Source organism: Protomyctophum bolini (assembly GCF_963924005.1).
Source record: "Protomyctophum bolini genome assembly, chromosome: 24".
NCBI classification, from domain to species: Eukaryota; Metazoa; Chordata; class Actinopteri; order Myctophiformes; family Myctophidae; genus Protomyctophum; species Protomyctophum bolini.
In genome coordinates, this window is record NC_137885.1 from 14981382 (window position 1) to 14998305 (window position 16924).

General features: G+C 43.8%; 1 protein-coding gene across 2 annotated transcripts in view; it reads left to right on the plus strand.

Annotated features, from left to right (window-relative positions):
• The window catches only part of LOC308311489 (phospholipid-transporting ATPase IH-like), a 69694-nt gene that overhangs the window by 18590 nt on the left and 34180 nt on the right, over positions 1–16924 (plus strand). For both annotated transcript variants that reach the window (XM_080758178.1, XM_080758179.1), the window contains exons 2-4: positions 16257–16379; positions 16527–16616; positions 16766–16846. In XM_080758178.1, coding sequence (XP_080614304.1) covers positions 16257–16379; positions 16527–16616; positions 16766–16846 — 294 coding nt within the window. The remainder of the gene's footprint in view (positions 1–16256; positions 16380–16526; positions 16617–16765; positions 16847–16924) is intronic.

Sequence of the window (16924 nt, forward strand, 5' to 3'; positions counted from 1 at the left end):
GTGGTCATAGCAGTGACTCGGGGGGGAGGGGGGGGGGGGGAGGGGTCGAGCAAGGAATTTTGCTGACGCATGTTTAAGTCACACCATCTGTGATGCTATGTTCGTGCACAATGACGCCAAAAAATGTGCTGATTCGTGTTTAAGAATAGCCTCCATCATTAGCAGAGCGCTAGCTGTCCTATTTTCGGCATTGCACTAAGCCCATGTGTTTGAGGTTGTGCAGGGGGTAACACTATCGCGCCTCTCCCCCCCCCCCCCCCCCACCCCGTAGTGGGGACAACGGTGATGCATGCATGCTTTCTATTCTGGTCTCATTTTGGGCCCGTGGGATGATGTAGTCAGTGGTTATTGTGGATTATACAACAGGTCGTTTCTAGAAAGCAATCTGATTGGTTTAAACAGCCTTCTGGCCGTGGTTCAAACGAGCACTCATGCCATGCCCGCCCTCCTCTGTCAGAGGACTTTCACCCAGAGGCTCCACCTTGCCTATTGTTGCTTTATCAGCAGGTGAAATCAGCAGCAGTTAATAATGCATGCATGTGTGTCATGGCATGTTTTATGAAATACTTGTTCTAGTAATATGCTATACTTCATTTTCACACAATGCACACACTGTACCTGCAGAGGATGAATATTCTCAGCATTTAGCCATCTTCTTAACCCATTTTTGGGCGGGAACCCCTTTTGGTGTTTTAAGCATTATGTTGTGCTTTAGCTGTTGAAAAATAGCAGATCTACAAGCTCATAGCGCGGCACCGAGTGCCGCACTATGAACTTGTTGGTCTGCTATTTTCGAAAAATCGTGAATGTGACGCAAATCTCTGAATATATTCTTTCAGAGCGAGTTTCTTTTCTTCTGGGCGGTCACTGCAGGAACCACATCTTTTCAGATGGGGGTCGGCAGCCAATTATTTGTGAGGGGTTCTTGACATGAAAACGTTTGAGAACGGCAGACAGTTATAGAAACTAGGTTTTTCAGAAAAGACATTTAGTATAGAATCTTCCTCAGGTCTAAATGGGTTAACACTAATAATTAGGCCTATATGGGGATCAAAACCACGGGGTGCCTTGGACGTGTATAGGTCTTTTTTATTGATATACAGTTGTTTTTTTGGTTGGCGTTCTGCAGCGTACGTTTTAGCGCATGCGCACTGGCGTTCACTTCCTTGTCTGCGGCTCCATTAGAATGGCTCATCGTTGGCATCCGTGGAGAGAGACTATGGAGTCGCGTTCTGTATAGATGCTTCTTCTGCTTTTGGAGCATGAGCGTTCAGTGTGTCTGAGTATAGACCAATGCGGGATTCGCAATCCCTTCCGCACTTCACACTGGTAAAGACATGATGATGGTCTGTCTGGTTGGTTCTGGGCCTTATATTCTTTCGCCTCTTTGCCCGCACGGACTGCTGGGCGAGCGTCTCTTCAAACCTGGAGAGACCGTCCTCAACGATCCGTCTCTCCAAGCTGTGCGATCGAATGCTGCAGGTGTCCAGATCGATTGTCCAAGGCCTTCAGGTCTTCGCTCGCAAATGTCTTTGTAGCTTGCAGTTTTGGTCTGCCGACAGGACGTTTTCCCTCAACCCATTTTGGGGCGGGAACCCCTTTTGGTGTTTTAAAGCATTATGAATCAGTGTGAGGTAAGAACGGAAGATATCAAGTGTCCTGCATGCTCTTCCAGAGATAAGGTCAATAAATAATAGGCCTATACTGCTCCAATGCGACCCGATCTACCTGGACATCTTGGTTCTGGTTGTGATGTCATGATGATTCGGTCTGTTTGAAGTAAAAATCCGGAATTCAAAATGTACTTGAGTAAAAGTACAATAGTATTGGCATAAAATGTACTTAAAATACCAAAAGTAAAAGTACTAATTATGCAGAATGTCTCATTTTACGAGCTTGTAGATGTGCCTCAAATCTTGGAATATATATTCTTTCAGAGTGAACATTTTGAACTCATTTTGCTTCATGGGGGGGTCCCTGGAACTACATATTTCCCTGGAGTTTCTTTAGCCCAGCACCCAGCCTGTAGATGTGCGTATTCTACGTCCGCTCCCACCACTGACATGGGTTTTTCAGAAAAATCTTAGGATTTGGAAGCCTTTTTTAAAAATCTACCTCAGTCCAAAATGTGTTAATGTATACTGCTGCTGCTGCTGTTACCGTTGATACAGTAGCACTGCAGTAATAATGTTCTTCATAGTATAACAACAATCTGCAGCGTTGTGACATTTTGGCCGAAAGTTTTGACAAAAAAAACTGCTTAGACTGCTAATACGACCCTGAGTGCACAAACACGTACGTGGGCGCACACGCACAAACACGCCACGCACACGCGCACACACACCCTCACAGTCACACAAACACACACACACACTCGCAACCTAACCGACAGAGGTTAATGCGAAGGCAGCGTTCAATTTTAATTAAATCATAATCACTGGTGCTATGCCTCATTTCTCTTTTAGTACAAAGTAAAAAAAGAAAACACAGTTTACTGTCGTGTTCCTCAGCTCTGTCTATAGTTCTCTCTTCATTGTTCTCCCTGTCTTGGTTTCTCTCAGACAGATGATATATATATATATATATATATATATATATATATATATATATATATATATACAGCGTATAGTCAGGACACACAGGTGGACAGGAAAAGAAGTGGTGATTTTCTGTCACTCACCACGGGCACGCACGTGTGCGCACACACACACACACACACACACACACACACACACACACACACACACACACACACACATACACACAATAACGAATCGCTGTCTGCTGACTCCAATTAATATTGCTAGTGCTCATGTGAGCTGTGTGTGTGTGTGTGTGTGTGTGTGTGTGTGTGTGTGTGTGTGTGTGTCATAATGTTCGGTCACATTTCTAATAGATGACTGGCAGTGAGGACTAGAGGGGCATCCCCTGAGGCGCTGTCACGCACGCACGCATGCAGGCATGCATGCATGCACGCACACACACACACACACACACACACACACACACACACACACACACACACACACACACACACACACACACACACACACACACACACACACGCACACGCACGCGCACACACTTATAGTATATCTTAATTTCTTCTCTCCTCCTTTCCTACTCATCTATCTTTAAACACGCGTGGCCAATCGCTCCTATGACTGGCTGGCATTTTACGGTTATCGACTTTCGCAGCGGAAGCATTTCTCCACCGCGCTTTCATGCCGCGCATTCTGTGCCTTTTCATAACGGGGCTCTATAGCCATCGCAGAAGAAAGCCCACGCGTCTCTCACCGCCGTGCGACCGACGCCCTGCCGTGCACCAGTTGTGTGCGGATGGAAACGGTGATGATGGCTGCTGACTGCATGGCCATTGAATCTTTAATCCTATGAGGCTCCGATCGGGTTACGGCGTGACAGCAGCGAAGCACTTATCCCCTTCATTGAGCCATCAGTGACTGCATGGCGGCTACTGGTGCCAATATACGCATTAGAGGTCTGTGTGTGCGGGGTCCAAATACCTGGACCCCTTCTGAAGCCGAGCCGTGGCTTTGCATAAATGCTTTTTATAAACACATTTTTGACCGGACACCAAATTCTACAAATGTCTTTTGTAGAATGTCAGTTTTTCTGAAATACCTGTGATTATAGGTCAGTTGTGCTCAACCTTTTTCATGTCAAGGACCCCCAGAATTATCTGTATTTGGCCGCCGACCCCCCATCTGAAAATACGTTGTGTTATGTGAAGCAAAGATGAGTTAAAAACGTTTGCTCTGAAAGAATAGTCAAAGATTTGCTAGCAGACCTACAAGCTCTGAGTGCCGCGCTATGAGCTTGTAGATTTGCTATTTTTCAACGGCTAAATCATAACATAACGCTTAAAACACCAGAAGGGGTTCCCGCCCAAACAGAGACCAGGGTCTGAAACCAACCAGAGGGTAATTAGACCCGGTCCAAAACGGACCGTAACGGCACCAGCCCGTTCATACTTGGACCCGATGCCAGCTTCAGTATAATTATATATCCCACCGTTCCATCACCCATGCCTCCCTCATCTGCTGTTTTCGATGGCTTCTTCTCCCTTCCAATTCCCCCCAAAAATGGTGTAAAGTATAGCATGATCTTAAACTAAAGTCAAGATTCTGCAGAAAACCGGCCCGGGTCTCGGTTAGGGCTTCGGGCTTTCGTTTTAGGGGTGGACCGGTGCAGAGTGACCTCATGTCTCACATGACGGGAACCACGCAGTGGTGGAAAATGTACTCACAGTTTTTACTTAAGTAAAAGTATCAGTACTGCAATGTAGAAGTATACTGTTACAAGTAAAAGCCCGGAATTCAAAATGTACACGAGTAAAAGTATTTAGGTATCGGCATCAAAATGTACTTGATGTACCAAAAGTATAAAGGCCATGCACCTGCTCATTGTGCAGAATGTGCCATTTCAATAATAGCATAATATTCTTTTGAAAATGGCAGATCTATACAAAGCTCACAATGCGTCGCATCGTGACACATTGTAACTACATATAGCCAGTAACTAAACTTTTCAAATGTATACTGTACACAATATTTGGATCCGGGATGTAGTGGAGTAGAAGTAAAAGTATTGGAAATAGGAAATACTCAGGTAAAGTACAAATACAGTAATATGACTTACTTTAGAGTACAGCAGCACTGCGTAAGCCCGGGCCACGAGTGGAAGCAACGTTTGGCCATCTTTATGTATTTTTTTGTATCCGGATAGATTCCTGCAGTGGAAGTCACTTTGTATACTGTGGCGTAAACACACAGAGGCCAACCGGGTGCTCAAAGGAGATTACCAACAACAACAACAACAACAAACTAAAAGTATAAAAAGTATGCTGAAGGTGCTTCTAGGATCAGCAGGAATGCAGGCTTAACGCATTCGGGCCAGACGTCGAAATTTAAATCATGTCTTCAAAATCCCGACAGTTTTCTGAAATACTTCACGTTTCTGTATCAGTGGTGCTCAATATTTCATGTCAAGGACCCCAGAAATGTTATGTAATATGCCTTCTGAAAATATGTTGTTCCAGGGACCTCCCCTGCGGAAGCAAAGATTTGAGTTAAAATGTCCACTGTAATAATATATATTCAAAGATTTGAGGCAGATTTTCACGATTTCTCAAAAATAGCAGACCTACAGGCGCGGCACTCGGTGCCACGCTATGAGCTTGTAGATCTGCTATTTTTCAATAGCTAAAGTATAACGTGATGCTTTAAAACACCAAAAGGGGTTCCCGCCCAAAATGGGTTAAGAAGAGGAGATTATAAAGTACAAAGTTTATATACAGTATGCTTTGTGTGCCGTGTTGAAATAATATGCACATGACAGCGATTCAGGCCTCCATTGTGTCCTTCTCTCTCTCCTCTCTCCCGTCCACCATTAAGAAAAGGTGGGAATTCTGATTGTATCTGCCCGTCCCTTTATCTCTGTCCGACATGTGCTCATCCAGCCTTATCTCAGCCCATCCATCCATCCATCCATCCATCCATCCATCCATCCATCCATCCATCCATCCATCCATCCATCTATCCATCCATCCATCCATCCATCCATAACACGCCAGTTATTTAAGAGACACATATGATTTCCTGGAAAAAATCAAGCCCATAGCTGTGCCACCACACACATACATTTTCACCATAGACATTGACAGCCTTTACACTAACATACATACAGCCACTGGTTTACAGGCAGTTAGAAACCTCTTCCAGACACACCCGGACAACACTAGACCAGACAATGCCATTTTACAACTATTAGAACTTAGTCTCAATTGCACAGCTATGGGCAAGAAATTTGCACCCGCTTATGCCAACATTTACATGAGTGAGTGGGAGAGAGAGGCCTTGGCAAAGTGTCCACTACAACCCACCATGTATTTCAGATTTTTAGATGACATCATAGGGCTCTGGCCACACACCTTACAACAGTTTGATAACTTTTTACAGATCTTGAACACACACCATGCTTCCATAACCATCAAACACATAATTCATCCAACAGAGATTAACTTCCTGGACACCACCGTATTTTTTCATACAATAGACCAGACACATAAACGACTACTGACAAAAATATATTTTAAGGACACAGACACACACGCACTACTCCACAAACACAGTTACCACCCAAAGCACACTTTTGCAGGCATCATCAAATCACAAATCATTCGGTTTTTCAGGATTTCATCCAATAGGGAACACTTCAACCAGGCCACACACACACTCTTTACAGTCCTCCGAAGGAGAGGTTATAGTAAAAGACTTTTACGTACCATCAGGAGCAATGCCCTGGCCTCTCTCTCCCCCACCCAGTCACTCTCCACCAACACTCTGCCTCCTACCCCTAACCCTCTCATCCCCAATTCTAACCCTAACCTCAATCCCAGCTTTCTTCCCCAGCCACCTCAGAGCATGCACCCGGATCAGAGGCCCCTCTCTAGCGCAGGGACAGGGACGGACCTGGACGGGGCCCACACATTACCCTCTCCTCTATGTCTTCCCTCCTCCAACTCTTCTTCTCTCACCATCCAGGCCATCGGCTCCTCTACAATTAAAACATTACTCCCATTCATAACCACATTTTCACATACACTCCAACCACTTCACCACAAATTTAAACAAAATTTCACCACTACACAACAATCCTACCCCCCATTACAAGCACATCAAGTCATTTCAGCACTTAGAAGGAACAAGAACCTGGGAGACCTCCTTGTGCATTCCAAATTTTCCACTTTACCTCCCAAGCCCCCACAGCCACATACACTCCATTTCAAACCCCGCAAATTCATCAACAACCCCCATAGTCACACTTCCTCCCCCATTACGGACCCTCTGTCTCTGACCACACCCAACATAGTCTACATCATCACCTGCACACAATGTCATAAACACTACATAGGAGAAACCGGACGCACACTAGAAACACGACTCAAACAACACTTATATCACATCAAACGAGCAGACATAAACACAACCCTATACACACACTTTCAATCCCATTCTATCGCTAACCTCATCATTTCAGGTCTGGAATGTGGAGTCCGATGGACCAGTGGACAGCGGAAACTCATGGAGCACAGATGGATTAAAAAATTACTAACTGTAACACCCACTGGTCTTAATGAAAAAAGTTGATTTTTATCTCTTTCTGTTCTTTTATCTGTCCCATCAATAAATGGTTTCCAGGCCTTGCTGTGAACTTTTACTCCTTTATGGTTTTAGGTGGTTTTATTACTGTCTATTTTTATATCCATTTTACCCTTGGGTTTTAGAAGACATTTCGGACATTGGTTTAGGTATGCGGTCTAGCTTAACTTGGACTCAGGGGGGTGGACGCCTCTGCCTTGCATAGTCCCCAGTGAATAGGCATTTTGCCCTTCACTGGTAACCTTATTTTGGATTTGTTTTAAATATAGTAAGGTTTTATGGGCTGGGCTTTTTACTAAAAAGCCCCCCCTTTTAAAATACTACACACATACATACATACCCACCTACATACATACATTTCAGACGTTTTAGCAGTTTTTAAGGACCCACTTTTAGGCCAGTGCACCAGAGCAAGCTTTTGCCTTTTTTTAAACCCCACCCATTTTAACCAAATACATCCATCCATCCATCCATCCATCCATCCATCCATCCATACATCCATCCATCCATCCATCCATCCATCCATGCATCCATCCATCCATCCATACATCCATCCATCCATCCATCCATCCATCCATCCATCCCCCTTCTGATTTAAAGCTGAGACCGAAGACCAGATTCTGCAAATGTCTTCTAAATCCTGACATCCTTTTCTGAAGAAAGAAAACATGGTTCTATGTCAGTGGTTCTCAAACTATTTCATGTCAAGGACGCCAAAAATGAAATGTAATTGGGCCGCCATCTGAAAATATATGTTGTTCCAGGGACTCCCCCAGAAGCAAAGATATGAGAACATGAAACATTTGCTGTGAATATTCAAAGATTTGCACACGTTTTCACGATTTTTCTAAAATAGATCTGCTATTTTTCAATAGCCAAAGTTTAAAATAACGGTCAAAGTGGTTAAAAAGCCAAAACTACGGTGACACAGATGCGTTCCCGGTCTTCTTAATGCTGACACACGAAGCATGCACAACCCTCATGCACGTCAAGAAAATATACAGGTTCCTTTCAAATTGGTATTTTTGTTTTATCTCAATGGAGCATGCACATTACGTAAACAAAGGTTAAATAAAACACGCACACACACGCTCACACACACACACAGACACGCTCACACACGCTCTCACACACACACACACACACACACACACACACACACACACACACACACACACACACACACACACACACACACACACACACACACACACACACACACAGTTAATACTGTATATATGGCATCGTGTCTATATATGTATAGCCTGTTGAATGATGGGATTGGATGCAGGATTACCCTTATCTCTTCACTTCAGTGATGATGGTGGAAGAGAGATATTGCACGCACACACACACACTGTCAGTTCCATCAGAGAGGACGGGTACTGTTCTCAGATGTTTGGTTTAGAGCCTTTCACAGCCCAGCCGGGTGGAGTAAGATAAAGCCGCCTAGTTAAAGGCCATATTCTACCCTAGATGACACATCAACAATAGTAACACAGTGTGTGTGTGTGTGTGTGTGTGTGTGTGTGTGTGTGTGTGTGTGTGTGTGTGTGTGTGTGTGGCTGGGTAGGAGAGATAACATGTCCATGCAGTGTGGACAGTTTGCCCATGAGCATTCACAATATCACATATACTGTAGGTGCAGCAATTCAATGCCGCGCACGCACACACGCACACACGCACACACACACACACACACACACACACACACACACACACACACACACACAGTGAGTTATCATTGTTACAAAACAGTGTCAAATGGCAACATGACAAACATCGTTTTTAGGAAGGGAAGTGTCGCAACGCTTACGGTTAGATGTTCCTTTTAAAGCTCATCAAAACAGTCATTACATATTCTCATTTTCTTGTCGCAACGACTCCCACCCCTACATGCACTGCTTTATATTGGAATAAATCTGGCCGGCGAAGCATAATTCAGGTTTTAAATATTGTCCTATTCCATTGGTGTCGGTCATTTCATTCATATAGCCATGCACCCCCCGTTACCCCGACCTATAGCTGATGCACCCCCTCACATGGGAATATAAATTGCATAAGCTATATAGAGACATTATATTTCCTTTTTGAGTGGTGCAACCACTCCAAGGAACAGCATTGTCACTATGAAACTACCGGTATGTTACTATGTGACTATGTTTAGAGTACCAGTAGGGGAAAAAGTGGCGCTGTTGTGCCAGAAACAGAGAGAGAGATATAGTGTTGCACTGTTGCCTGCTAATTACAGAGAGAGAGAGAGAGAGAGAGAGAGAGAGAGAGAGAGAGAGAGAGAGAGATAGTGAGAGAGAGAGAGTGAGAGAGAGAGAGGCAGGGGGAGAGGGGAGTTGCACCACTCACTTCACATGGGTGTGATTTTTATCTACATATATGAACCTGAATATGGCATATATATGCAGCAAGTACTGTACTTAAGTATACAATTTTGTTTACTTTACTTGAGCATTTCCAATTTCCAATACTTTTACTTCTACTCCACTACATCTCGGAGCCAACATTTGTACTTTTACTCGAAAATTATTTGAAAACTTTAGTTACTAGTTACTTTGGAGATTTACATTTTGATTAGAAAACATACATTAACCACTTCAACCCTATACATTTCGGCCATTTGAAAATAGCCGAAATACATATGACGCACAATGAGTACTTTTACTTTTAGTAATTAAGTACATTTTGATGCCGATACTTTTGTAGTTTACTCAAGTACATTTTCAATTCCGTACTAGAACGAAGTAGTTCTAAATTGCAGTATTGGTACTTTTACTTAAGTAAAACAATTGAGTACTTTTTACACCACTGCACTATACTCCTACGGGCTGGGGGACGGCGACCTGTCGGCGGGGAATGTTGACCGGGAGGAGTACATCCTCCCGGTGGGGTCTCCTCAGTCCCCAATGGAAGCGCCCCTCACTTCATTTCTGTATGTACAACCAACAATATATCGTATATCAGCAGTGGAAGGGAAGGGCTCTCTTTCTCTCTCTTAGGACGGGGCGAAGGTCTTTCACAGTTTGTGTGTGTGTGTGTGTGTGTGTGTGTGTGTGTGTGTGTGTGTGTGTGTGTGTGTGTGTGTGTGTGTGTGTGTGTGTGTGATCCTGTTTACACTATACCAGGCCTTGGCTCTGGAGCCCTCAGAGCCAAAGCAACACCTACACACACACACACACACACACACACACACACACACACACACACACACACACACACGGAGGAGTGTAGACAACAATAATGCTGGACTGGTCTAAATATATCCTGTCTACAGTTGGACAGGAAACACAGATGGAGGAAGTCCACTGTGTGTGTGTTGTGTGTTGTGTGTGTGTATGTGTTCCTTCCTGGACTACAATTCCCATAATGCTTTGGTGCATGACATCATGGACACTGCTAAAATCTATAATATCTAAAACCACATATTACACACATAGAGACCCCAGTTAAGTGTTCTAAATCTCCAAAACGTCATTAACATTAATTAGCCTATATTTTCTTGCAAAAAGGGTGAAGTACTCCTTTAAGAAAATCTCTCCTCCCCTAAACAAAAATAAACGAATAAATAAATCGATCCCTGGGCCTGCAAACGAAAATAAGAAATACTATAAATCAGGCTCCGCTTCCCCCACATGTGTGTGATGGTGTGATCAGGGGCCTCCCATAATGCTCTCTTCTCCTAATTTCCCCTTTCAAAGAAAGTGGCTGTCCGACTGAAATGGACGGAGACAGAGCCAATAGCCCCGGCCTCTGTCCGAGTGAAAGCTTTCTCATTGATCCCCTTCATTTCCCCACCGCAAATGTTTGCCTCCAAACTATAAATATATATATACGCCACCGGCTTTCAGGACGGCACCGCCGTGCCGTCCTGAAAGCTGAAAAAGGCCACTTAAAAGTGATTATCCGCCTAGTCCAGAATAGACCTTTCATCTCCACTTTCCACCCAAATGGTTGGAAGGGCCAAAAGGGATGCTAACGGCAACGAGGCGGGCTTTTATTTCTACGAGGGCCAGAGCGGCTTTTGTTTTGTTAAAAGGGGTATTGGATTTGATTAGGTATAGAAGATAGAGGCGGGCCTGAGTGTAAAAGTGCCGTGAATTTGAGGAAAGCTGAAATGTAATCGATGGAAGGATAAATGTCCCGTGGAGGCCATCTGAGGTTGTAGTTGGACAGACGGAAGGGGAGAGGGAGAGGGAGAGGGAGAGAGAGAGAGAGAGAGAGAGAGAGAGAGAGAGAGTCACAGAAACAGAGACATCCTCAAGGACACTTAAACCCTATATTCACTGTTAAGTTGTGACGCTTGTGAGCTTGTAAATCTGCTATTTTCACTTTAATGTTCACCCCCAGAATAGTGTAGCCTATATACAGTATACGAGTTCATGTGGTTAGAGAACCGAGATGAAGAGATACAGTAGCTTATTGTTATTCCTAACACCACAGAGTGCTTATAATGGCAAACAATGACAAGGAGTAAATACTTATCAAAACAATATCAATGAAACAAATGTATACTGGTATGAACAGACCAGACAGAAGGCAGAAACTTGTAAAGGCAGGTGAAAAGATTTGAAGGGATAGAAAAGGTCTGTGGGCTAAAAATGTGTATTCAGTTGCTCCCAATGTATGAATGATAGAACCATTGTAAAGCGCTTTGAGCACTTGGAAAAGCGCTATAAAAATGCAATTCATTATTACTATTATTATTATTAACATGTACTTCCTTATACTTTTACCCTTTCCTTACGATGGCAAATGTTGCAGCTATATGAGGGAAAATCATGTAACCGAATTAATGTGATGAAAAATGTGATGGATCCGTATTGTGAGGAATGTAAAATAGGCAAAGAGTCAACAAAATGTAAAAAATGTGTGAAGTGAGGGGCGCTCTTATCATCGTACGTCGTCATGGCGTAGCATGTCGATTTGCTCGTCTACAGTACATATGACGTACATTCTCCATTCATTGTCAATGGGAATTTAATGTTTGTGTAAGATGAAAATCTACACTAATAGCTGAATATAGGAGGGGCTAGCGCCCCTCAATAAACAAATATTTAGAAAATCCGATCTACAAGAGATTGTTCAACATAACTGACATGTACTGGTCTGAATTTGCTGCTACTTCAGTCGCACATATGCCGCGCATTTGTGCTTGTGCGCGCACGTGTGTGTGTGTGTGTGTGTGTGTGTGTGTGTGTGTTAAGAGAAGTAAAAGTAGCAGGCAGGTGGACAGGACAGGAGACAGAGAAGAGAGAAGTAAAAGTAGCAGGCAGGTGGACAGGACAGGAGACAGAGAAAAGAGAGAAAAGAGCGAGTTAGAGAGGTGAGAGAAAAAGGGATAGTCAGACATAGGAGAGAGACGAGAGAGAGAGGAGAGAGACGTTGGAGAGAGAGAGACAGAGAGACAGAGAAAGACAAGAGAGAGAGAGAGAGAGAGAGAGAGAGAGAGAGAGAGTGAGAGAGAGGTCATGTTGTGTAGTTGATAAAAGTTGGCAAGCAGAGCCTAACAAAGCTATATCTATGCCCTCCTACACTCTCAGTTCCCTTCCCCTCTCTCTCTCTCTCTCTCTCTCTCTCTCTCAATTTCCAAATTCACCCTTTGTCAAGTCCCGCCCGTGGTTGTGCCCCTCTTCGTTTTTTTTTTCGTGGTTGAACAAAAATCTTCTCTCTCCATCCACTACCACTGAAATAACATGTTTTTCAGTTGCTTCATATTTAATGATATTCTGTGCACTCAATTCTTATTTTAAACTTGGTGTCAGTAAAAAGGAACATCACAGGTGCAGCATAGTGACTCGGCATATCATGTTTGTTTTTACTCACTAGTACCCAACCTTGGGTCTCAGACTGTGTTTGGGAATCAGTGCTCTATATAGTATAGACTATAGAGTCTATTCTACTCTATTCTCCTCTGCCCTGTAGATAATTGAGGCTAACGAGTATAAATAGCCTTTCTACTATAGACGAGGTAACCTGAGCACAGAGGCACAGTGACATAACATAATGGTTGTCCTGCGTGTGTTTGTGTATGAGAGAAAGAGAGAGAGTTAAAGAGAGAGAGGGGAGTTGGAAACCAGGCCACAATGCCACTGACACTCAATCCCATTCACCGACCAATTACGATTGTGATTACTGTCACCTCTCGTTAGCACTGTCTGCTTGTGCCGTGCGCCCCCGTGCGCCCCCGTGCGCCCGTGTGTGTGTGTGTGCGTGTGTGTGTGTGTGTGTGTGTGTGTGTGTGTGTGTGTGCGTGCTACTGACATAAGCCTAACTGACCTGAGCAATATTGCCAAACTGGGGACAAAACTGTTGTCCCAAATTGGATGTTGCTGACTTTTTTGTAGGATTAGGGTAATCAGATGAATGGAATGAATGTATAAGTCTATGCAGTGTCTCCAAAAGGGTTCAAAAACAACACAATAACCATCCATAGAGAGTAAACTAGCCTATTACATAATATTACCAGTAAGACGTCTGAGGGCGTCTGAGGGCATCCGCCTGGGTGACAGCAGACTGCTGGGCGAGCGCTGGCGCTTTGGCATGGGGGGGGTCAGATCAACATATGGAATGAATTATGTACTGGCCATATATGGAGCGTGTCTTGAGTGTACAGGGTTTGATGAGGTCATATCAACATATGGAATGTCAGAACAGGTCAGCTCCATATATGGAGATCTAAGGGTGGCAGCGGGTGCAGTGTCTTGAGTGTACAGGGTTTGATGAGGGCCCAAGTAGGCCTGGTCCTTAATTTTCAGGCCCATATATGGGCTTAATATTGATGACAGTCAGCAACGGTGGGGAACAAAACAGTATACAAAGTAAACCCAAAGACATAGGAACTAGTGTTGCTGCTCATAAATTATATATAGTAGCAGGAATTATGTTAAATATATTGAACCGAGCAGTCTTTGGTGAACGAGCAGGTCCAATTGGTTACTCTCCCAAAGTTAAATGACTGTGTCTAAAGCCAATCGACCAACACTGACCTGCACGGCCAAAGTAAAGCGATTGAAGCGACTGGAAAGAAAATATATATCTTCACAACACCCCATAGCCCCATTCAATTCAATGCAATTCAATGCAAATTCATTGAGGGCTTATGGTAGGGGAAATACCGAAATAGCCAATAATGCGCTTTTGCACAAAATAACACCCGGACGGACCTCTTTGGTGGGGACGTAACAACTACAAATAAAGGTAAGAAAGCCTTCTAGTATGGAATTCTCCTTTAAGTACATTTTGAGGCCAATACGTTTATACTTTTACTCAAGTACATTTTGGATTCCGGACTTCTACTTATAATAAAGTATTTCTATATTGCAGTACTAATCAGGGACCACTCAGTGGATAGAGAAGTAGGAGTAGAGAGAGTGCTACAGAGATACACAGAGGAGGATTAGGTGTGCTTAGAGATCAGCTGTCTGGCGCGGCTCAGCCTGCACGCCGCGGTTTACCACAGGTCAAACCCGGGAGGGAAACAGGGACGTGCCAGAGAGCGTTAGAGAGGCAGGGGGCTGACATCCCGTAAGAGCGACACTTTTGGACAAAAATTGCGAAAATAGCAGATCTACAAGTTTAATTCGAGTACATGCAGTTCATATAATAGTCTGCTCAGTCTGCTTACAATGAGACAGTGGCTCCAGTGTGTGCCTCCCACTTATCCCATTTGAACAAATAGTTGTCTACTTTGTTAAGAAGTCTGAAAGACCAAGTCGACTAAACCAAACATTCACAGAGAGGGCAGAAGGAGCCCTCCACTCACACATAATATGTTTACGACCCCAGCATCAACGCTGTCTGAGCCCGTTAACCTTTTTATTGATTGTATTAATTGCGCCCAAAGCGGTCGCAATTCCGAGCCCTGCAAACGAGTCGCCCATTTACCAACTGGCCTCGGGCGTACAGCCGGCGGAACTGTTCAGCCTGGTATTCCTAAAGTATAGCCGAAGTAAATTATGCTAAATTATTATGGTTAAAACTAAACTTATATTCCTAACCTTAACCTCAGTAAAACTATGCCTAAACTACCGGTAAACCTAACCCTATTGCTAAACTTAACCTCAGTAAAACTACCGGTATGCCTAAACTTAAACCTAACTCACATTTTCTGGTTAACATGCTATGGTTATTTCCTTTTAAACGTTTGTGAGATGTGATTGACTTCACTACAGTAAAAAAGCAATGTGTCATTATTTCCTAGGGTATCTTATCATTATCAGTTGGTCTCTGCTCTCTGTGCGCGTGTGCTTGCGCGTGTGTGTGTGTGTGTGTGTGTGTGTGTGTGTGTGTGTGTGTGTGTGTGTGTGTGTGTGTGTGTGTGTGTGTGTGTGTGTGTTGCATTCCACTGTGAGTCACATGCAGCCAGTCCCGCGCATGAATGTAACGTACAAAAGCTTTCATTCACTGTGAAAACATTACTTATACATGCAACCCTCTGTCTGTCTGTCTGTCTGTCTGTCTGTCTGTCTGTCTGTCTGTCTGTCTGTCTGTCTGTCTGTCTGTCTGTGTTTCTTCATAAGCAAACATCTTAGAATGTTACACAAGTGTACAGTGCACGGCCGCACGCACACACACGCAGCCACGCGCAGTCGCGCACGCACGCTTTCCCTCCCTCATGCCCTCATGTAAATAGATTATCTATTGGCAATTTTCGGCATGCAAAAACCACCGTACGATGAATCATACAGTAGATCAGGTTTTTCTCCATTTACTTTTAGCTCCCTTTCTTTACTTCCCTCTCTTCCCACCCTCCGTTCAGCCTGTCTGTAGTGGTGGAAAGTAACTAAGTACATACAGTATACTCAAGTACTGTACTTAAGTACAATTTTGAGGTATTTGTACTTACTGTATTTCCAATTTCCAGTAGCTTACTTTTACTTGTACTCCACTAGATGTCAGAGGCAAATATTGTACAATTGTGCGCTTGTATAGATCTGCTATTTTCAAAAGATTTTTATCCATTTGAAATGTTTAAACGAGACATCCTGCATAATGACTACTTTTACTTGTGTTACTTTAAGTACATTTTGATGCCAATACTTTTGTGTGTTGTGTCTTTTGCAGTGTGTTGGTGAGGAGAACTGGGTCGACAGCAGGACGGTCTATATCGGCCACAAAGAACCTCCTCCCGGTACCGAGGCCTACATACCACAGAGGTACCCCGACAACAGGATAGTCTCCTCCAAGGTGCGTCTCACACACACACACACACACACACACACACACACACACACACGTGCACGCGCACACGTACAGTCGTACACGTACATGTACACTCATACTGTCATCATTATAATGTATCGTGTGGTGCATTGCTGTCTTCTATCTCTACAGTACACGTTTTGGAACTTCGTCCCTAAGAATCTGTTCGAGCAGTTCAGGAGAGTCGCGAACTTCTACTTCCTCATCATCTTCCTGGTCCAGGTGAGAGCGGAAAAGATCACTGTACTGAACAATGAATACTGTACTGAACAATGAATATACTGTAACAATGCTCGCTAGTATGAATATTCCTTTTCACTCTAAATCAACCTCTCTCCCACTGTCTCCTCCCTGCCCCCCTCTCTCTCTAGTTAATCATTGACACTCCCACCAGTCCCATTACCAGTGGTCTGCCTCTATTCTTTGTCATAACAGTCACTTCCATCAAACAGGTGAGTCCAATTAAACCAGCTGGACAGTGTCTTACTTCTATAATGACATTTGCTACTCAGTTGAAGTATAAATCCACT